Source organism: Phyllobates terribilis, unplaced genomic scaffold (genome assembly GCF_046119375.1).
Source record: "Phyllobates terribilis strain yellow unplaced genomic scaffold, ASM4611937v1 Scaffold_4__5_contigs__length_816908805, whole genome shotgun sequence".
NCBI lineage: Eukaryota > Metazoa > Chordata > Amphibia > Anura > Dendrobatidae > Phyllobates > Phyllobates terribilis.
This window is the reverse complement of record NW_027362764.1, coordinates 625,567,785-625,591,311: the sequence shown is the minus strand read 5'-3', so window position 1 is coordinate 625,591,311 and position 23,527 is coordinate 625,567,785. Positions and strand designations below refer to the sequence as shown.

Here is a 23,527-nt window from a genome sequence, read left to right as displayed (position 1 = left end):
CCTCTGCAATGTTTCAAATGATTAAATCCAAACAGAAAGGTGCTGCACAAATGTTTCAAAATCACAATCTTTATTCAAGTATTATTTTTTAGTCTTATTATTTAAGTATAAAAGATACACAAAAAAGGATTTAAAAAACAGAGTAGCTCCAGAAAGACCTGAAGAGAATGAAGTATCGATAAAGAAATGTGCACATTTTAAAGTTCATTATTAAAGTGTAGTCCACAGTGGGTAACATACAAACCAGTTAGAGAAGTAAAAACCTAATATAAAAACAAAATGAGCAAATACATTGCTGTAACTAAAACGTAATAGTACATATTAATAACATAGACCCTCCCCCCCCAAGCCAGTGTGACCACGCTCCTATACGTTGCATGCATGCCAAATAGAGATGGGCGAACCCCAGCTGAAAAGTTCAGGGTTCGTACTAAACAGTGAGTGTCTGGTGGTAAATGCCGAACACAGGCATCTCTCCGTTGAATTGTTCGGGAGGAAAGAGCATATTTTGCCTCTTAGAAGTTCGGGTCCCCATTGTTTTTAATGGTGTTTTGTTTCTGGTTCAAGTTCGGGTACAGTTCTGGTACTCAAACCGAACTTTGGAATAAAGTTAGGGTTGGGTACCAGAACCCGAACTTCCACAGGTCTGCTCATTCCTAATACCAACTTATACTCCAGCTCATTTTTCTCTGTTTTCAGTTAGAAAAGTAGTTAAATAAAATACACTTACATGATGTAAATATGGAACCCTGCCAAAGTGTAGCCCAGCGCCCCAACGCACGTTTCACGCTGCTTTGTCAGAGGTTGTTTCGGTTACTTTGCCCTGCACATAGTCTTCAGGACTTCATGTTTCAAACAAGCAGATTCTGCCTGAAATTGGAAAGAAGAGAGAAATGGCATGTTTTTTTAGGAACTAGCAGCCTTTTAGGAAGATTTATTGTGTCTGGGCTACAGATCCACTTTTTCTGTAACATGGCAGACAGAAATAACAGTATTCTGACAGTGAATTAGAGAAAAAAGGAGAAGTTGGCATCAGAGACATCTGATTTATGAAGTGAAAACTTCACAAATGTACCGTACATGAGGATCTAAGAGTATTATGATGGTTTAGTCTCTTATTGCTTGTATGTTTTTCTGATGCTATACTCATTACTCTATGGCACTGTGTAAGTAGTGCAAGTAATTTTCTAACAAAAAAGTAGAAATTCTGATTATATAAAGTATATTAATGAATAATCCAAAGTTGCACATTTCCTTCATAAAAAATGCTACACATTTATGTAGATATGTTGTTTTTCTTATTTTTTTTTAATCTAACAAAGCAAAACCATTTTTATTGTACCAAGCAATTTAGTTACATGTTGTTTATATGATTTAGACATTCAGCGTTTTACATTATTCTATTATACTTTATGTAATAGGTTACAAATTGTTTTACCCTTCTGATGAATGCATGTTTACACTGTAGAATACCTAAAACTCATTCATTACTGGACCTATTCCCTAGAGAAATAACGTATATTCACTCCATAAATTGACCCAGTACAGACTTCACACAAATTCATTAATTGAATTTGTAATGTGCTGCTAACCCCTGGGGGGATTAGATGAAGATCAATCAAAATTCCGGCCACTGAACATGCAATTTATCATACTAACGATCTCTCCTCTAACCAGAACTAGCAGTTTACATTAAGCAGCGCCGGCTTTGGTGCTTGTAACATAAGTCAGTTGAGTTAAGTTGGGGGTACCGCAAGCCATTTATATGATACAACATTTACAGAACTATTGTTACTCAATGCATGGCAGTGGTCATTTAATGGAAACAAGTTTATCCATCTGTCCTGTCTTCTGTTACCAACCACTTCGGAGTATCCAGCCATATCACCCGGAAAGAGGACATAAAGTAATTTATCTTTTGTTGTTTTCTTGTTTCTGTGTTTTTAAGATCCATATTATTTGTACCACAGTAACAAATATATCAGAAAAAAGTTGAAACAATCTTTATATTTACTTGAAAAGTTTCTCTACACCTTTTTAAAGGGATCGACCAAGACGACGACATTGATGACTTAACCTTAGGATAAATAATCTATATCTGATCGGTGGGGGTAAGTGATGAGCGAGTATGTTCTGCTAACCCTTTCTGGTGCTCGCCGAGTATCTTCAGCGTGCTCGGCCGATATGTTTTAGTCACTTCGTGCGCATGATTTGCGACTGTTTGACAGCTTTACATTCCTCACATGTCTTAAAGCTGTCAAACAGTCGCAAATCATGCACAGAGCGCGACTAAAACATAACACCCGAGCACGCTGAAGATACTCGGAAAACATCCGAGCATGCTCGTAAATCTCGAGTAACGAGCATGCTCACTCATCACTAGTGGGGGTCCTACCGATCAGCAATTATCAGGTCCCATAGCCGCTAGATGTGCACAGTGTGCAGAGCCGCAGCACCACAGCGCCGCACACTATGTAGTGGCCATTCCCAGGTACTGCTGCTCAATTCCAAATTGAAGTGAACCCCTATTAATTTTTAAATGAAACAATATATGGATAATTAACATTTTTAAGGATTTGTGAACTCAGTAGAATCATGTGCATGGAGCTTATCTACAGTAGATGTCTATGGACTTTATGAGGTTGCTTGTTGTTTTACCAATTACCTGATCAGCTCCATGTTGTAATGTTAGCAGGCTACTAGTGGCTGTGCCTAGTATTGCAGCTATCCGCAGCTCAGTGCTCTTAAAGTGAATGGGACCGAGCGGCAGGACCGAGCACAGCCACTACCAAGCATACACTGCTGTCCCTTTAATATACCATCAATAGAAGTAGATTGCAGTGCTCTGTTCCGGCTGCCACGGAGTACATACGTGACCACTAGACCAGGGTCCTGGGAATCATTTTGCACATCTTTATTATAGTAAACCTACTCAAATAAATAATGAATCAACATAAAATTAATTTAAAATATAAAATGTATTGATTTTTAATTAATATACATGATAAAACAAAAAAATGAAGGAATAAAAAGGAGAAAACTCAGGGATAAGCAGTATTCCCAGAACGTTAATGTATGGGGTATAGCATATAGATGACAATGAATAGTTAATCCTGATTATATGATAAAGTGTATAGATATGATAAATAAGTGTAGCAACTAGTGATGAGCTAGCATGCTCGTTACTCGATTTACAAGCATGCTCAAGTGTTTCCAGAGTATCTTCAGTGTGCTCGGGTGTTATGTTTTAGTCACTCCTTGCTCATAATTTGTGACTGTTTGACAGCTTTAATACATGTGAGGAATGACTGTTTCTTAGGCATTCCTCACATGTATTAAACCTGCCAAAAAGTCACAAATCATGCACACAGCACGACTAAAACATAGCACCCGAGCACGCTGAAAATACTCGGCGAGCACCCGAGCATGCTCCCGAAAGTGTTAACAGAACATACTCGCTCATCACTAATAGCAACCAATAATCTATGTAAAATATAAATAAATAAATTATCAATTAAATCCCAGTGGATACCCAAATAAAAGTGCTGTACTAGATACATTATATGCAAAAATAAATATAACATATAAGCAAGGATAAATACCATATTGTCAAGGCCCCACAACCTCCAACGTCATTTCGCCGGATTGCTTTTTCAAGGAGTATGACAGTGTATTTTGTAATGAATATTCAGCTATATATATATATATATATATATATATATAAATATATATAAGAAATCTTTTTCACTGGTGTCGTGTGTTATACATCTTTATTATAGGTCTAAAAATCCTTTTAAACTTTGAAAAGCACATCAGTCTGCATAGGGGCTGTATACACAGAATAGGATATTTTGAATCAAGACTATTGCTTCATATTTTAATGTAGATACATTGGGCAATAAAAGGGTTATAAGGTGCAGATATCTATATTCAGTCATTTTTGAGGTCTCAAAAGTTTTGCAGAATGTATCAAATACATTAAATATAATCTTGCACATTTTAGGCAACCAAGATTTAGCTCATGTTTCAAGAAGGCAGTAAAAAGAGAAAATATGTTTCCTTAAAATACATTACAGATTTGATGTCATTTGCTTGAAAAAATATATATATATTTTATTCCAGTCCATCTAAAATGTACTTGGATATTAAAGGGCAGGAAATGGAACTGCTGATTTCATCTGTTTTTATGATTACACTTATTGTCTATTCTAAAGCAAATAGCTTCTAGTTATGAACTCATATATTATCACCATTTCTTCTATTTAAATTCAAAATGACATGTAGCAAAAAAGAAAAACTGACAGCTCCTTAAGAAATACTGTAAATTAAACCATAAATTATATGGTGTTTGGCCAAGAGAAGATTGTTCATGTTTTTACTGCAAGTGAAATGAGAGAAAAAGGGAAATGAGCGGCTTTTTATACAGTATAAAACATTTTTAATATATGACATTTGGTTTTTATGGACTCCTTACAAGAATATGATTTCACATTACTACAAACTTAAATTAATTTTTGCAAAAAAAAACAAAAAACTTTTTCTGAATACCGCTATTTTGGTATACTTATACACTTCTCCTGGTGCTAATGAACTACTATCCTCAGTTGTCATAAAATATGAATAGAATGTGCCATTGCCGATGCTTCTGTTCACACAGTGCTCATGGAGAGAAGAGACGAATCGGTAATAAACCGCTTCTATCTTCTTAGGATCCCCGCTGTCTCTGACAGCTGTAGACCCTACATGCTCCTGCTGGATTGGAAAAAACAGGAACGTTAATGCAACTTTCAAAGATGTCGTTGGAGGGTGGGGACCAGCAATGTCCACCTTCAAAAGACATTGGGTGGTTGGGAATGGGTTAAAAACTACAGCAAAAACTCAGTGGGCTTGTACATAATGACAAATAATCAGATAAATTCAGCCAACCATTCTGTACACTTGAATCTTTAGTCAATGACAGATGAAAAAAATCTAACCATATGGTTCTAATTTCTTCCATTAGCCATCATGATTGTCCATTAGTGTTGCAATGGATTCTTAGGTGGGCCCAGGCTCTGACAGACTAATGGCCTCCTCATAGTGGGGCACCCAAAACCTATCAGAAATCAATCCTGTCTGGAGTTGATTTTGCCAATTACTGTCTACGAGAGTCTGTTTGTTATGGGGAGATTTCAGAAGATATCAGCTATATAGATGGAGGATGGGTCTCCAGAGTATTTTTATGATGGGCTTAAGAATCCTCAGTTTGACATTGGCCAATAGCATTTGGTAGTGGGTTGCTAGCACAATACCTTTTATTTTTTAATTTTGACCACAAATAGGTCTTTGCCGTAGACATTAACATCTTGATGTTTTCTTGTTTTCTCAGAGTTACAACGACCCTATTGATGTTAAGACTCCTCCACCTCCTCAGATGATGAGTTCAAAGCCTCCAGTTTTCCATGGACCCACACAGCAACACTCCACTTTGTATCTCAACTCCCCATATCACCAACAGTCAACAATGAATCCACACTTATCTGCCATGCATCCCGGTATCAACAGGAACATAGCTCCCAAACCCAGCAACCAAATGCCAGTGACTGTTTCTCTTGCAAGCATGGCTGTATCTCCTCCTCCATCTCTTCAGATGAGTCCACCTCTCCACCAGCATATGCATATGCAGCAACACCAGTCAATGTCCATGCAGCAGTCCATTGGAAACCAGCTACAAATGCAGAGCCAATCAGCTTTGCATTCACCAGCAATGCAGCAGGTAACTTCATTACGTCTAAATATCTACAACCAATATTATCAAATGACGCATTAAGTATTAACTGTAAGGCTGTAGTTAGACAGCGCGAATGTGGATGTTAATAGCCTGTTTATAGTAATTATGAAGAATTCATTGCATCTCATACATGATTCAACATATCAGTCATTTATCGAGTTACACAATTCACAATGATGCTGAGGGAAAATAATTTGTTCTTCAGACGTTTCTTAGTATTGTCCCCTAAATGGAACCTGCCATTACATTTAAGCTGCTTGAATCACGGGCACCATGAATAAGAACTTGGCTGTGCAATTGCTGCCAGGTAAGTTTTACTCTCAAACGCTGCAGTATTTCAGAGACAACATAATTTGAAAATCCAGGAACCAGAGGGAGAGACCTGATTGGTGTGATGCAGTCCCAGGTCGGCTTCTCCCAGCCCCTCTCCAGGTGATTGACAGGTTTCTCCTAATGCACAAACAAAAGAATACAGCAGCACACTGTAAGCACTAAGATACATGCAGACATTGAATGTATCAAATATGGACTGCATTACTTCTATATAGAATATTTTGGTAAAAATGAAGGTACTTAGCACAAAAATTGGCCAATTCACGAGAGACCATCAGCTGCAGCAAAGCGACCTTTCTTTGAAGCGACACTCAGCTAATATTTATCATACATGCCTCTGCCAGTCTAAAAGGGCAGGTAGGATCCAGCACTAATTAAAAGCAGCCTTAGGCTGATGGGAGGGTGCTCAGTCAGAACCCTCAATAGTACACAACAAAAAACCGACCAGCGCCTCCGAAGAGAATAAAGAGTGTGAACAGCTGCAAGCTCCTTATGTGCACACATGGGAAAAATCTGTCAATCAACAGGAGTAGGTCAGGGACTTCAGTGGGGCATTAGACCAGTCCCTTCTCTCTGTATAGTCCCTAGCCGGGTTTTCCAAACGATGTTTTCTCTGAGATACCACAGAGTTTTAAAATAATAGATACCTTGCCGCAATCGCACACCTAGACTATAATTCATGCTGCCTGTGGTTCGCGCTGCTGAGTCTAATGATAGGTTACTATTAATCAGCAAGTCTGGTAGTGGATGGAGATGGAGATAGTGCTAGCACCACTGGATCCGAAGTGGCGTGAGACATTGCATCATATATGAAAGTGTGCAGTGAATTCTTCATGACTACTAGTGAAAGAAGCTATATACCTCATTCCACTTGTATCTGCGACTGGACCAGTGTACACTCCAATCCACGTTGATTATAGTCTAACGGCACCTCCATGCTCACAGAGTTAATACTATTGTTCTGTATGCATAGAGTATCATTGTTTTCAGCAGCACATGTCCTGTCTACACAGGACAATGTGCTGCCGAGAATGGTGATTTTTATGCGAGTTCAAAATTCATTTCACCTGACAAATAAGCGTTTTGTTTGTTCAATGGGGGATTGTCAGCCTGTTTATACAGGACAATAATTAGGAAATGAGTATTCCTAGGAAAATCTCACAGGACCGTGGTCAGTATTTTGTTGCCACTGGACGAGAGCCCTAAGAACCGTCACATACTTGCCAGCATCCGCTTTTGCATAAACTACCTGGTGTGACGTCATTGTAGCAACGTGATGCATACACAACATCATGCTGGGTCCACTAATCAAAAGAGTATCTGTGGATGCCAGCAGGTAGGAGGCGGTTCGCAGGTCCCCTCTCCAGCGGACACAGACTACTGACCAGGCCGCTGGACCAGGGTTCTTGAGGATTTATTTGCTCGTCTGTGTAATAACTTTTGAAGTACTAGACTTAAACTTGGATAATATCCAGGAGTGGTTATGAAGTGAACTTTGTTTTTTTTCTTCTCTGAAATTGTATAATGTATTCTTTGCTTTCAAGATAATGAACAGTGACAAATGGAAAACATGTAGAGTTCTGGTTCATTAGTAGAAGATTTAGTGTTTCAGTTTTGAGATTATTTTAAGTAACTAGTTCTAATATCTAAAACATGACAGATATGATAAAATAAGAGATTTTTTTTTTTGTTGGATGCAGTAAAGGTCTTGTATAAACAGTTGTTCCAAACAAAGCAATGGTATGTGCACAACAGCCACTCGGATTGCAAAAGTCATTTTTGAAGCCAAGTTTAAAAAAAAACATTCAAGCCTATGAGTGGTAAAGATTGTCAAGAACAAGATTTTTTTTTTTACAAACTATGCATAAAGTGTTTTCTCAAACTAGACAATTCTTAAACTGTAGCCCCCTGTGATCAGCTGCTAGCAACAGGGCTGACATTTCTAATCTCCAGCATGCAATCAAGCAATCATTATTTTGGGGAAAAAACATTTCTCAGACAACACCTTCTCAATCACCATGTTTCCTCCTTAAAATAATAACACCTATACAACACCGTTCCAAGGATGTCAGCATTGGCACTCCCGCGGCTCTCGAGACATTATGTCACGCGATCCCTGCTGCCAATCAGCGGCCACTTCACTATCCCCTCCTTTGGACAAATTAGACGTCCGAAGGAAGTGAGGGAGCAGCCGCAGCTCTATATCTCCTCCGGATATCAGTTATGTCCGAATAAGGGGAAAGTGAAGTGGCTGCTGATTGGCCACAAGGATTTCTTGACATATCCTTTGTCACTTAGGCCCTGATTCATCACTTGCAATTTTTAAGTCACTTTCCTTATTTGTCTTGTTGTTTTTGTTGCTTTTTTGTGCCAAATTCCCTAAAATGGCACATGTGGATCATAAATTTGTTACATAGTTAAAAATGGTCTTTTTTCTGTATTGATCTGTTTTTGTGACCTTTTAGTGCAAATTTTCGCAACAACTTGCAAATATTGGGTCAAAATACCGGTGTACTCAAAAATACACCAAGAAAATTGGAGTGGTGTTGTGCGAAAATGTTCAAACTTTTTTAAAAGTTCCAGTTGAATCAGCAAAAAATATTGGCAATTGCTAAACTCCTGGTGAGCAAACAAAATAAACTTAAAAAAAGGCACAAATAGAATAATGTAATTGGGTACAAACAAAAAAAGGCACAAAACTAGACAAAAAATAGGTGCAAAGGCAATGATGAATTGGGGCCATACTGTATAATTGTATCCATCATCTGTGGGAGCATGGCTGGGATTGATATCTACTTTCGTGCACCAAAGGCTGAGATAGAAGACACATTTTAACCCGTAAGATATCACAAATAATATATATCGCAAATAGTATATGTCATCCATCACATATAAGATCCCATTATGATAAAGCTAAAGGACAGTAACAAAAAATGTAAAATGTACATTTTTGAGAATGTGACCTCCTCGGTTAAAGTCTTCTTACTTTATGTAATGTAATCTTTAACTTATATCCCACGTTATGTTTTTTATTCAAAGGCTTATTGGAACCGGTTGCAAATTTTTGCTACATTGTTCCTTTATTCTTATGTTTTATAGTTTGTCATTTGTTTAGTGGTTCCGTGCCTCTCTTGTTTGGTTTTCAAATCCATTAAATAGGTCTTAGTATATATAAAAAAAAGCCACAAAGAAATGTAATAAACATGTTTTTACTTTAGCCAGTGTTGAGCGTGAACCTTTCAAAAAGTTGCAGTGACACAGATTCCAACCCATTTTTCACATCAAATACAAACACTAAGTAGATTTCAGACAAATCAGTATTATAGCTAAATTATACAGTCCCAGAAAATTGCATAGATTATTGTATTCACATATTCTGTTCTTTTGATGTCTTCAAGAGCACAGAACATTTAATAAATCTGCCGGAAATTTGCATATATGTGTCCAAATAGATTGAAACAGCATAATTTTACATCTACGTAGTGTTTGCTGTTATTCAAAGCAGTTTTTTTGTTATTATTAAGCAAAATCAGAAAAATACTGGATGGTAAGCACATTTCATATGAATATTATTAGATATATACTCGTCAAGACTATATTTTTTGCCCCGCTGTTTCTGCATATTGATTTGCTTTTCATATTGTTATCTTTGAGTTTTTTTTCTGCATCTTTGCGCAGAAAAAAAAAAGAAGACATATCTCCATTGCAGAGGCGACTTATGGAAGCAAAATGCCAAAATGGGCATCTTATTATTCTAACAGAGGTCATTTGTTGGTAAATCTGTTTACAGATTACTTTATTTTTGTATTATGTAGTCAAGTAATGCACATTGTTTCGAGAAAGGAGTACAATCAATGCCATATTGTTAATTTCTCCAGCTATTTTCAACCTTTGTATCTTCTCAGCAATGTAGATTGGAGTCATTTATTTCTCCTCAGGCTACAAAATGGAATCAAACCTCTGCCAGATATTTTTTTTTTCTACCCTGACCTTGACAAACCAATCTCCCTGTATGAGAAAGACACTTGCACTAAATTTGCCTTATTATTTGACCTGAGGGTGTCATGCCTTCTTGAACAGATTCCTAACATGTTAACATTAACATTTCTGGAAGTAAGACTATATGCATAATTGCTTTCTAAAAACCATGCTTACAGGATCATGTAAAGCAATAGATCTGGATTTAAATGTAAAAGTACAAGGTTAGAATCTAAAAATATCCACATAAAATGTATGTGCATAGATAATAGATCAGTAATGTCATCCATGTATTATCATATATAAATAATCCCAGTAGAACTTGTGCAGATGAAATCCTTATTTATTGCTAAGGAGAGGAAGGGTTAGATAGGAAACCTCTGATCTGATAACTAACCGTTTTACAGGATTACAGAAAAACCAATAGATAAAGAAAAAATCCAGCGCAGAAGATTTGCAGAGAATTTCACATATCTAAAAACCTCAGCAGATTTTGTTGCAGAAATGCAACATTTCTGCACCGTTCAGGTGAAATCCGCAGTGATTACCCATAGCATAAATTGACATGTTGCGTGTTTCAGATCTGCAGCTTCGGTCTGTTTATGCTATAAATTTTTTTCCTCTGCAGCTTGTGGATGAGATTTCAGGAAATTTCGTCCACCATTCTGTTACCGTAATACACAGCAGATTTTCCACACACAATTCTGCTGCAAAAAAAATCTGGCATGGGGGAATATACGCTTAAAGAAGCACTCTCATGAATATTGATTTCATGAAATCTGTGTATACAGCAGGTGAAATAAGTACTGAACGCATCGTCAATTTTCTAAGTAAGTATATTTCTAAAGGTGCTATTGACATGAAATTGTCAACAGATGTCGGTAACAACCCATCCAATCCACAGAGGAAAAGAAATCAAACCGTAGATGTCCATAAATTAAGTTGTGTGATAGTGAGAAATGACACATCGAAAAAGTATTGAACACATGAAGAAAGAGAGGTGCAAAAGCAATGGAAAGTCATGACACCAGCTGAAATCTATCAGTAATTAGCAATTCTGAAACTTAGTGAAAAATAATATCAACTGGTTCAACTAATGGCCTATAAAAGGATGTCTCATTACCAAGATGCCACACAATAAACATCTCATGATGGGTAAAACCAGTGAGCTTGTCTCAAGACCTTCACAACCTTATTGTTGCAAAACATACTGATGGTATTTGTTACAGAAGAATTTCTAAACTACTGGAGGTTCCAGTGGGCTCTGTTAGGGGCATAATCCAGAAGTGGAAAGAACATCATTTCACCATAAACTGACCATGACCAGGTGCTCCCCGCAAGATTTCAGACAGAGGAGTGAAAAAAATTATCAGAAGAGTTGTCCAAGAGCCAAGGACCACCTGTGGAGAGCTACAAAAAGACCTGGAAGCAGCAGCAATCTTTCCCGGTTTTAGAATCTTGGGAATAAAAGTATTGTAACGGGCAGGGTGGGGGAACCACTGTGTCGTGAACCAAGGAGAGCCTGGAGGGGAGTGACTAGGTGCCTCACCAAGTCTGACCTCGGATGCACGGGATACCGCGATCCGAGGAGAGACGAGGGAGGCGGAACCAGGTGCTACACCAGGACCGACATCAGGTGGATGGCAGCTGATTGCAAGGGACAGGAGGCAGGCACGGCCAGGAATTGTAGACTTGGCAAGCACAGGTGGGCACAGCTGATAGACCGGTAGGCAGACACGGCTGATAGACAGGCAGGCAGACACAGCTGATAGGCTGGCTGGCATGGCTGATAGACAGGCAGGTTGACACGACTGATAGACAGGCAGGCTTACATGACTGATAGGCAGGCTGGCACGGCTGATAGACAGGCGGGCTGGCACAGCTGATAGTTAGGCAGGCTGTCTCGGGTGATAGACAGGCAGGCAGGCATGGCTGATAGATAGGCAGGTATACTGGATACAAGCAGTGGGACCTGGGAACTAGCAAGCGTGTTAGTGACAGACATACAACGTTGATCAGTCACCTCCATGTTGGAAAAGGTGCCTTAAATAGTAAGTATCCTCCAGCAATTGGCTGGGGACACTGTAGGATGACTCGCAGCCCCTTTAAGAGACCAGAAGCGTGTGCATCCCAAGCACAGTGCCCTGGGGTCTGCATGCAGTGCACACACCCTGGACACTCACAGACCTGGAATTAGTAGGAAGTGCGGGACAGGGGCCATGGCGGTGAGTGAGCCGGTGTCTCTGCTGGGAAAGAGGGACAGTGTTCAGGTATGCCGGTGCTACAAATATTTTGTAAGTGACTATAGGAAAACACTAATGCCTAGAGGTGGGTCAAGGATGGAAAGGCCCCAGGTATGAGTGCTGAGCATACCCTGCACAAGATGCCAGTTGAACATTGTTCACTGTTCCTACATTGTAGCCATCTGAAGTACACATTTATTGGAATATTATGATGGCAGCATTGGCCATGTTGACCACTGTTTGAAAGCAAGTAGAAGTAAACCTCTGAGGGTCAGTGACATTTAGTTACTTACAGATTCCTTTTTTTTGGTCTGCTTAAGTGACCTTATACTCATGTGCTATTAGATGGGAAGAGTAGGTTAAAAGATACATAAAAAGTTTTAAAGATCATTAAAGGATTATTATTACATTAGTGGCTCATAATTCATGTCTAATATTTGAAATATTATTTCTGTATTATACTGTGACAAGAAACATTTTCAGGTACAGAACTAATAACAGTTTGTATCCAGGATGTGGATCCATAAACTATCCATTCTCAACTCCATAGCAATCCATAGTTCAAAGATGAATGCATGGCAGATGTATGGAACTGTGCCTAAACGGTGGCATGCATCTTCCAAAGACATTGATATAAAGGCATTTTTTGTATATAGATAAATAAAACATTGGATTTAATTGAACATATTTATAGCTGCATCTACACTGCAAGATAATAGTGAACAAGTGTTGTTATAATCACTTGTTTCACAATTAACTTCCTGTGTAAACAGGCCGCCGAACACCCTATGAACAAGCAAAAATGGATTAATGGAACAAGCAAAAATGGATTCAATGGATTAAATGATCTTTTGCTCAGTGCAAAAAGTCATTGTTCTCAGTGGTGCATAATCCTGTGTAAACAGGACTCAATCTACCAAAGAACCATGGCAGCCTATGAGCACTGATCTAGTACATTGTTTACTTTGCGCTGCCTGTGTAAACAGGCTATTAAACAAGCACCAATCAATAAAAGTTTATCGCCAGCTTTGTCATACTGCCGGTAAGTCCACGTTGACTAGTGTTTCCCAAATCCAGTCCTCATGGCCCCCAACACATCATGTTTTCAGGCTTTCCTTGATATTGCACAGGTAGGAGAACCTGAAGCCAGTTCTGAGGCCTTGATAATAATTCCAACACCTGTGCAAAACTGAGGAAATCCTGAAAAGATGACGTGTTGGGTGTCATGAGGACTGAATTTTGGGTACACACAACCTTAGGGCTTTCGGATTCCAGTATATCTCAGCCAAACATGCCATAAGGACATCTTTTAGAAATTCATTTGTCCATTAAAGTTGGCATCTTTGTCAGGAAATTTGCTTCGGGTCCACACACAATTACTGTACCACAATCGTGGTGTGATTTGATAAATAGATATTAAATAGACTTTTCAGGAATATCTATTCTATTGCGATATGTGCATTTCTCCTAGTAAAACTTCCTCCTGAAATACAGATTTTAGCACACAGCCCGCTGTTGTAATTTAATTTAAGTAAATCATTTTGGCCATAAATACTGATGTGAAATGAATTTTTATTCTGAGCGCCGGCCGAGCTATTTCTTTCTTCTTCTTTTTTTTTTTTCCTACCTCGGTGTGGAGTTTGATTATTATTTGCTACTCGTTAATTCCAATCACTAGTATCGTGCTTTGCTTTTTCTTTTTTTTTGTTAGTTGAAAAAGAAGTGTAAGTATAAAGGAAGCAGATGGTCCCTTTGTGATTGAATGAAGAAAAAGGGGTTGGAGAACAATGCATGAATAGGTGTAGTCTAATAAAACACTCAGCCACCTGCTGCCAATGTCTTTCAAAAAAAGATTCTGTTGCATATTTTGAAAATTAACAAGCAATGTATCCTTGAGTTTAATGAAGAAGGAAAAAAAAATGCAGATTCGGGGAATATATCTATATTTGTTGTGCTGATTGTTCGCCTCTTTGTCTATAATACCTTTTGTTTTGCTTCTAGACTAACCAGTATATAAATTTACGTGGCCTTTTCTTCCATTATAGAGATATAACCATGTGCGTTCTGCTTTTAATACCAATATATTGATTATTCGCACGCTTTACTTTTATTCCATCTCTTATGCCTTCCTGAATATTGTGCCGCGTGCTGTGTATTTATTGTTTACTGTGTATATCACACTGTGCAAGTAATACGGTTTATTTCTTTTCCTAGGGATTTACTCTTCAGGCAGAATATCAGAATCTTATCAGCCCAACATCTACAGCAGCCCAGGTTGTTACTCAAGCAATGGAGTATGTCCGTTCAGGTTGTAGGAATCCTCCAGGACAGGCCATAGAATGGAACAATGACTACTGCAGTAATGGGTGAGCAGGCGACTAGCACACTCTAGTGTTCCACTGCTGATATTAAATGTTTCACACAGCATCGCAGGAGCAAGATTTGGTTTGCATTTGTGTACAGAATTATCGGCATGTGTCAGAAGCAGATACTGACGAATATTTTCCATTTTGGTTTTTGAAATATGCATGTATTGCTTTAGATTTACTTGTGTAAACGATATGAAATATATTAATGTGAAAGCCATGTAACATGCATTATATTAAGATATACCACATACAGTGCAAAGGGTGGCTATATAGGAGCATGGTGGTTAGCCCTGGTGTCCTGAAACATGGGGCACATTCTCTATTGAGCTTTTATGTACTCCCTGTGTTTGAATAGGTTTCATCCAGGTACCTGGAAACATGGGGGTCCTAGTTACAAATCAGACCAGTAATGTCTATATGGAGTTTATGGGGTAGATTTACTAATCCTGTCCTATATTTAACAGCGCAAATGTGAGGTGGTCATATACTGTAGATAATGATGGGTTATTCAATTATCTGTCACAACTCCTCCACCGCTCAGCTGAGCATTCATGTGTTCTCTACGTATGGAATAGATTATTTGCTCCCATACACACATTAGACCCGCCAATATTGGTGGGTTCGTCCAATAGTCTAATGTGTATGTATGGTGGTTCCAGACAGATATCAGGGGAGATAAGAATCCGCGGTGTCGACCGCTGACGATCCTTTTGTTCTCTGTGTGATAAGCCGCCACCAGAGGAGTCTGGCCATGCCTCTCCCGTAGAGAACACAGGAGCGTTCATCAGAGTTCCTATGTATGGAAGAGTCGGGAAAGACGGGAAAGATACCAACTGGCCAAGTGATTGACTAAACCATCATTGGCCAACGTTTATCTAACGTGTATGGGCCCCCTAAGCCACAGCCGGAGGAATGCCGGATGGCAGTGGATTATCTGCCTGCAGAACAAAAGGATCATAATCTCTGTCAGGAAGCCACCATATACATGTCAAGTTAACCCGACTTTGATCTCAGATGTAAGGGGACCTTTAAACTAGACACTCTAGAAATTTATCACATTGGCCCATGCTAGATAATAAACACAATCAAATCAGTGCAAGGAGTGGAAGATCCGGCTACTTGAACATAAAAAAAATCTTTATTGGTGAATAGATCCAGATCCAGTGATCAAAGTTAACATTTCATATTGGTAGCATGGCTACAGTATGCACATGTATGGCATGGCTTAAAAGATCAATGCGTTTTAGGTGTATTGCACCTTTAATCATGATTAATAGTGTGATGCACGTGAAACGCGTAGATGCATTGTCAGTACATTGTCAGCAAGCAGCCAATCAGTGGTGGGGGCGGGGTTACATACATTAGCTGGACTGGCTTGCACGTGAGACCTAGTCCTTTAGTGATAATCAAATGCTGATAAAACACTGATTGTTTTGACACTACAGCACGCAACCTAATAAGTGACACATCCCTGGAATCAGGCTCTCTGCTACTACCACATGCTGCTCTCAGCTTAAATAGCTAAAACCTGCTAACAGATTCCCTTTAAATATAAAGCTACAGAACACATGTACATTATAGTAAGTGAACTGCTATTACAAGTAGTGAACAACCCTTATTATATTTTTGTAGTAGTATTAACAGATAGTTCTATCGAGGTGCCTAACATTCACCATAAGTTAATTTAGTAACTTTTTTCATTGATTGCTTTCCTTTTAGGAACATGCAGCGGGACAAAGCACTGTACCTAACCTGAAAGTATGAACCACGCCGAAACAAATATCTTTCAGAAGAGGAATGCAGGGACAACCCTTGTCGAGGATCGCATTTGGCGACCATGGCAATTCTGCAATTCATTATAAAATACAAGTTGCTAAGCACTTAGGACATTTACATTTGTGGACTATCCACTCTGGGAAAATAGTCTTGCTTCTTCTTTTCAAACTCCTTTAAGTAACATGTTTCCCCCTTCTTTACCGAGAGAAGATTACTAAAGAAAATTGGACCATTCATATTTTCTATTGGTTTTGCTGTGAAGTGCTGCACTAGTAAAGCTGCCTTAGCAACTGTAGTCATCTCAGATTAAAGCGTCCTGGAGTTTCCATTGGTTTTCATAAAGGTTGTTTATATAAATCTACTAAAGACTTTCCAAATGGCTTGATGTAGCACTCATAGCAAGGGTGTAAATAGCATGAGTGTCCATTCTCCTAGAGTATAAAATGTGGATGTTGTGTAGCTAAATTACAATTGAAATCTGGTACATTCCAGGTGGTACACTTTGGAAAATGGTTATGATTGGCAAACATTCATATTTTTGCTTATTTTTTAATGCCTAATATGTCTATATTTTCAAAAATATTTCGGGAGAAAAATCCTCCACTGAGAAATTGGCTAATTGTGCTCTGGGCTATACAGAAATCAAACATGTTTATTTTGTACCGCATTAAAATGGCTTTTTGTATCACTTCTTGTGTAACTGTTAGTAAATGTCATTATGTCCCTCTATGTATAAAACCTGCCAAATGCTTATATGTTATTTTACTAGATGCAGAAACAGATTGGAAAACAGCTAAATTGTAACCTTGATAACCTGGCTATGTGTTATATTGTTTCTCCATACTGTGTCTGTATTTAATCTTTTTATTTTATTTTTTCTATTATTTTATTTTATTATTTTTTTTATTATTAAATGGAGCCTGTTGCGCCTATTTATGAAATAATGAATCTATGTGTTTGTAAGTAATTTTCTTAGCTTTTTAAATATGTTTCTTTGATGTTTTCACATTTTTGCTGGAAAAAAAAAATATATTGTTTCACAATTCATGTGAATTCATTTCCTTTCTACTGTGACATTCAATAAAACCAAACTTGCGTTTTTAAATGATAAAAAAATAAAAGTGATCAAAAAACTTTCCATTTTTATTCATATTTTCTTGCTCGGAAAGTCAGACAAGATAAGTAAAAAATGTAACTGCTGCCGTAACTGACAACAATATAGCAACAGTTTATATTTATATAGTGTAGTAAAATGATATAACCCCCAAGAGTAAACAGCAGTGTAAAGATGTGATTCTACCTTTTAGTTTTCAATCAGGTTTTGGCTATGGAACTTGGCAAGAGGTAGTGATAAATTGTTCTTATAAGCTCCTATGATCACACGTCAAATCTAGTGAAAGAACTGTGAAGCATGGAAAATGCCCTACTTGTGCTGTATTTAACATGAATATGAAAGGTCTTTTGACAAATGGGAGAATTCCCCCAGGCCACATATCAGTCAGAATGTCTTTCTAAGTGAAAGGCAAATGGAGGAGATAGCAAAACCACATCTTCTAAGGTAGATATGATTCCATTGAAAGACTTTTAGATATTTATATCGCCAATGGCAGAAAAGTGGTTGCCCTTACTTAAAATTAAATACTTTGCATAAACTTCATACTTTAGAATGTTAACTACTGATATTGTTAGTAATGAACACCACTATATGTAATGTTGACACCATAAATCCATTGTTTAATTTCATGTATGTGAGGCAGTAGATGGACAGTATCAGCAGGTGATAGCTTAAAGCGCCACTCCACCGTGTTTTTTTTATTTTGGTGCTGTAGTAGTGCCACTAATCTAAGTTCCCTGGCACTAGTCTTATACTCACCAGCCACTGTATTCAGCTCTTCCCAGCGCCCTTATGGTCCCGTGCCACCTTGTGACTGCTGATTGGCCGGATGTCAGTGGTAATGGTCACAAGTAGGGATGAGCGTACCCGTGAATGTTCGGGTTTATCCGAACTGTAGTCAAAAGTTTTGTATCTTAACTTGATCCTGAACCCGAACTCCATACAAATCAATGGGGACCCGAACTTTGGTGCTAGAAAATGGATCCCTCTCTTCTCCCCGAACTGTAAAATGGACTTCCAGGAGAAGTCCGTACTCAGAGTCCAGGAGAAGTCCGTCTTCAGAGTTCAGCACTGAACACTAGGTGTCCGGTACGAACCCCAAACTTTACAGTTCAGGTTCGCTCATCTCTAGTCACAAGCTGTCAATATAAGTTTATGAGAGCTTCGTTCTGGCCTATTTCTGGTTTTCATAGACTTACATTGAGTTGTGACTTACGGCTCATGCAAACACTGCAAACACTGGAGCGATCCAGCAGGTCACAAACTGCAGAAGACCAACAGAAGCAGCACCGATAAAAGATGAAGACGGTGGCTGGTAAGTAGGAGAGTAGGTGCAGGGAACTTAGATTAGTGGCACCACTCCAGCGCTGCAATAAAAAAAAATGCTGGAGTGGTGCTTCAACATTTATCCCTTTACAGAGGTATTCCAGGAAGACACTTTAGAATACATCATAAATTTAATGTGTGATTGATTGGGGTCCAATGGTGGCCCTTAATTGAATGAACCCAACCTGCATTACCAGGCATTAAGTTGGCAATTCATGTTGCTGTTCATCAACTTACTGATGATACACCGATGGCATGTGAGAAGGAGAGGCCAGCAATTTGTCATCTTGGAAAACCCTTTATTTTCTACCTATTTGAAAACAAAAAGTTGTAACCAAACTTAAAAAATACAACAGTCCAAGAAGATGACTTCTGGTTTGTCTATTAAATTTTAAATAGGTGTTATCAACAATGAAGAATAAAGGTATTCACTGAATTCCATATAGGATATCAATGGTATGAGTCTATAATCTGTAGTTATAAGGGTATGGAAATACAGAAATAACAAAACAGATGAGAACAGACTCTTAGCCAACTAACACCAAATGCATGTGGGTCCAGGGTGGTCCACAAACCAAGGGAATCAATAATACACAAAGAACAATAGAGATGAGCAGATCATGCAAAATTCAAATTTTCCTGTTTGCACAGATTTTCCCAGGAAATTCGATTAGCAAAGGAGTTATTCTCCATCAATTTAATGTTCCTTAATATGCTCTGGGATCTCACTAGGCCCCAGAGCATAATATACGTAAGTTATAAAAAAAAAAAAAATTCTTATACTCACTTCTCTGGACAGTCCACTCCTCACTATCACCTGTCCGGTCCTTGCAACATCTTCTGTTCTCCAATGCTCTTGCTGACATCCATGCTGTGACCTAGCACACACATGCGCAGAGCTCTCTTGTGCATCTTCAGAGCTGGAAGTCCCAGCATAGCATGAGGATGTTTCCACACATATGGTGCAATCAGAAGTTGCGGCGAGGACTGGATGGGTGACAATGAGGGGCAGAGGAGCCTGAGAAGTGAGCGGTGAGACGAGTATAAGGATTTTCCTTTTTTACATTTTGATGGCCCTTCACAGTTCAGAAAAATGGCAGACAGTGGCTGCCATATTGCCGAATCCGTGTGGAAGCGAATTACAGAAAATCTTCATTTGAGTGAATGTGGATTTTTGTAAAACTCAAGTAGCATTTAATTCAACTCAAATATATTCGCTCATCTCTACTGAAAAGGAGAAGGACTAGATTAAAGTGATATGAAATTTCGTACATAACAATCATTGGCTGGCCTAGTGAAATATATGATTGTCCATTTCAACTTATGAACATTCATAATTATCCAAAATGTTGCATGTTGGATATTTTCACACCATGAGCAGTATTGGCCACATTATTGGCTTAAAATCCAAAATTGCCCAATGTAGTCTGGAGGATGCGTGGAGCCATCACTGACCGAGCGATCATTCGATCCTTGAATGGCCCATTTTCATCTATTAGGTATGAGGTCTAATAATTGGGGGCAGACACTAACAGTAAAGGGTTCCTGTGCAGGACGTCTGTCTGTCTCAGCCCCCTTCTATCATCCCCACAAATGTATACACATGGATTTACAATTACGCACATATATACAGTCATGGCTGAAAGTGTTGGCACCCTTGAAATTGTTCCAGAAAATGAAGTATGTCTCCCAGAAATATATTAAATTATTGCAATTACACGTTTTGTTATACACATATTTATTTCCTTTGTGTGTATTGGAACAACACAAAAAAACAAACAACAAAACGCAAATTGGACATAATGTCACACAAAACCCCCAAAATGGACTGGACAACATTTTTAGCACTTTTCTAAAATTGTGGGTAAACAACTTTGTTTCAAGCATGTGATGTTCATTCAAACTCCCCTGTGGCAAGTAACAGGTGTGGTCAATATGAAAATCACACTTGAAACCAGATAAAAAGGGGAGAAGTTGACTCAATCTTTGTATTGTGTGTCTGTGCATTCCGCACTAGGCATGGAGAACAGAAAGAGAAGAAAACTGTCTGAGGACTTGAGAACCAAAATTGTTGAAAAATATCAAGTCTCAAGGTTACGAGTCCATCTCCAGAGATCTTGATGTTCCTTTGTCCACGGTGCGGAACATAATCAAGAAGTTTACAACCCATGGCATTATAGCTAATCTCCCTGGACGTGGACAGCAGAGAAAATTTGATGAAGGGTTGCAACGCAGGATAGTCCGGATGGTGGATAATCAGCCCCAATCAAGTTCCAAAGAAATTCAAGCTGTCCTGCAGGCTCAGGGTGCATCAGTGTCAGGGCAAACAATACGTCGACATTTGAATGAAATTAAACGCTATGGCAGAAGACCCAGGAGGACCCCACTGCTGACAATGAGACATAAAAAGCTACACTGCAGTTTGCAAAATGTATGAGAGTAGACCAAAATCTTTCTGGGAAAGCGTCTTGTGGACAGATGAGATCAAGATAGAGCTTTTTGATAAAACACATCATTCTACTGTTTACTGAAAACAGAATGAGGCCTATAAAGTAAAGAACATGGTACCCACAGTCAAATATGGTGGAGTTTCAAAGATGATTTGGGATTGTTTTGCTGCCTCTAGCACTGGATGCCTTGACTGTGTGCAAGACATCATGAAATCTGAACATTACCAAAATATTTCGGGACACAATGTAATGTCCAGAGTCAGAAAGCTGGGTTTGTGTCCTAGATCATGGGTCTTCCAGCAGGACAATGACCCCAAACATACTTCAAGAAGCACCTACAAATGGATGGAAACAAAGTGCTATGAGTCCAGATCTAAATCACATTGAACACCTGTGGAGAGATCTTAAAATTGCTGTTTGTAGAAAGCACTCTTCAAATATGAGAGACCTAGAGCAGTTTGCAAAAGAGTGGTCCAAAATTCCAGATAAGAATTATAAGAAGCTTGTTGATGGTTAAAGGAAGCGATTGATTGCAGTTATTTATTCCAAAGGGTGTGCAACCAAATATTAATTGAGGGTGCCAACAATTTTGTTAAGCTCATTTTTGGAGTTTTGTGCAAAATGATGTACAGTGATGAGCTAGCATTAAAATGCTCGGGTATTCGTTACTTGGGTTGAGTAAATCGTAATGCTCTCGGGTGCTCGACCAGAGTAACGAGTACAATGTAAGTCAATGGCAAACTCAATCATTTTCCTGGCGCCCTCCCCCCTAAAAATTGGTCAAATCGATGGAAACAGTGCTGAAATTACATGGGAACAGCATGAGGAAGACCCCTGGAAGCATCTCTAAATCCCAGGTCACCGCTGTGAACAATGTTGTCAGAGAATTACGCCACTTTTACGGACTGACAATAAAACATACAAAAACAAAGATAAAATGGATTTTCCTTTCCAAAGAATTTTGGGTCGCAATGTAACGTCCAGTGTGAGAAATCAGGGTTTGCATTCTAGGTCATGGGTCTTCCAGCAGGACAATGACCCCAAACATACTTCAAGAAGCACCCAGAAATGGATGGACCCAAAGGACTGGAGAGTTCTGAAATGATAATTCTAGCTCCAGTAGCATCAAGTCTCCCACCACTACCTCTTACATACCAAAGCTACTGAGAAACTGTGAATGGACACATTAAATCAGTAAATTTTGTTAACTTTGATTAATTTTAGTGATGAGCGAGCACTAAAATGCTCGGGTACTCGATACTTCAGTCGAGCAAATTTGAATGCTCGAGTGCTCGAACCGAACAACAAGCCCAATCTAAGTCTATGGGAAACTCCAGCATTTTTCCGGCGCCACCTACCCCCCCGGAGTTCTGCAGGGGGCCTAGAAATTGCCCAAATCGATGGGAACAGTTCTGAAATGACATGGGAACAGCATGGGGAAGACCCCTGGGAGCATCTCTGAATCCCAGGTCACTGCTGTGAACAATGTTGTCAGAGTATTACGCCACTTTTACGGACTGACAATAAAACATACAAAAACAAAGCTAAAATGGATTTTCCTTTCCAAAGAATTTTGGGTCGCAATGTAGCGTTCAGTGTGAGAAATCAGGGTTTGCATTCTAGGTCATGGGTCTTCCAGCAGGACAATGACCCCAAACATACTTCAAGAAGCACCCAGAAATGGATGGACCCAAAGGACTGGAGAGTTCTGAAGTGATAATTCTAGCTCCAATAGTGTCAAGTCTCCCACCACTACCTCTTACATACCAAAGCTACTGAGAAACTGCGAATGGACACATTAAATCAGTAAATTTTGTTAACTTTGATTAATTTTAGTGATGAGCGAGCACTAAAATGCTCGGGTACTCGATACTTGAGTCGAGGAAATTGGAATGCTCGAGTGCTTGAACCGAACAACAAGCCCAATGTAAGTCTATGGGAAACTCCAGCATTTTTCCGGCACCACCTACCCCCCGGAGTTCTGCAGGGGCCCTAGAAATTGTGTAAATCGATGGGAACAGTTCTGAAATGACATGGGAACAGCATGGGGAAGACCCCTGGAAGCATCTCTGATTCCCAGGTCACTGCTGTGAACAATGTTGTCAGAGTGTCAGAGTATTACGCCACTTTTACAGGCTCACAATAAAACATACAAAAACTAAACCAAA

The 23,527-nt window shown here is 38.9% G+C and overlaps 1 protein-coding gene across 2 annotated transcripts in view; it reads left to right on the top strand.

The window, feature by feature from the left end:
• Positions 1–17,547, top strand: part of TOX (thymocyte selection associated high mobility group box) — a 336,399-nt gene extending 318,852 nt beyond the window's left edge. The window contains exons 8-10 of one of the 2 annotated variants that reach the window (XM_073679334.1): positions 5,369–5,755; positions 14,539–14,690; positions 16,413–17,547. In XM_073679334.1, the coding sequence (XP_073535435.1) occupies positions 5,369–5,755; positions 14,539–14,690; positions 16,413–16,449 (576 nt within the window). In that variant the 3' untranslated portion in view covers positions 16,450–17,547. The remainder of the gene's footprint in view (positions 1–5,368; positions 5,756–14,538; positions 14,691–16,412) is intronic. The other variant, XM_073679335.1, reaches the window with a different exon arrangement.
• The last annotated feature ends 5,980 nt before the right edge of the window (positions 17,548–23,527 follow it).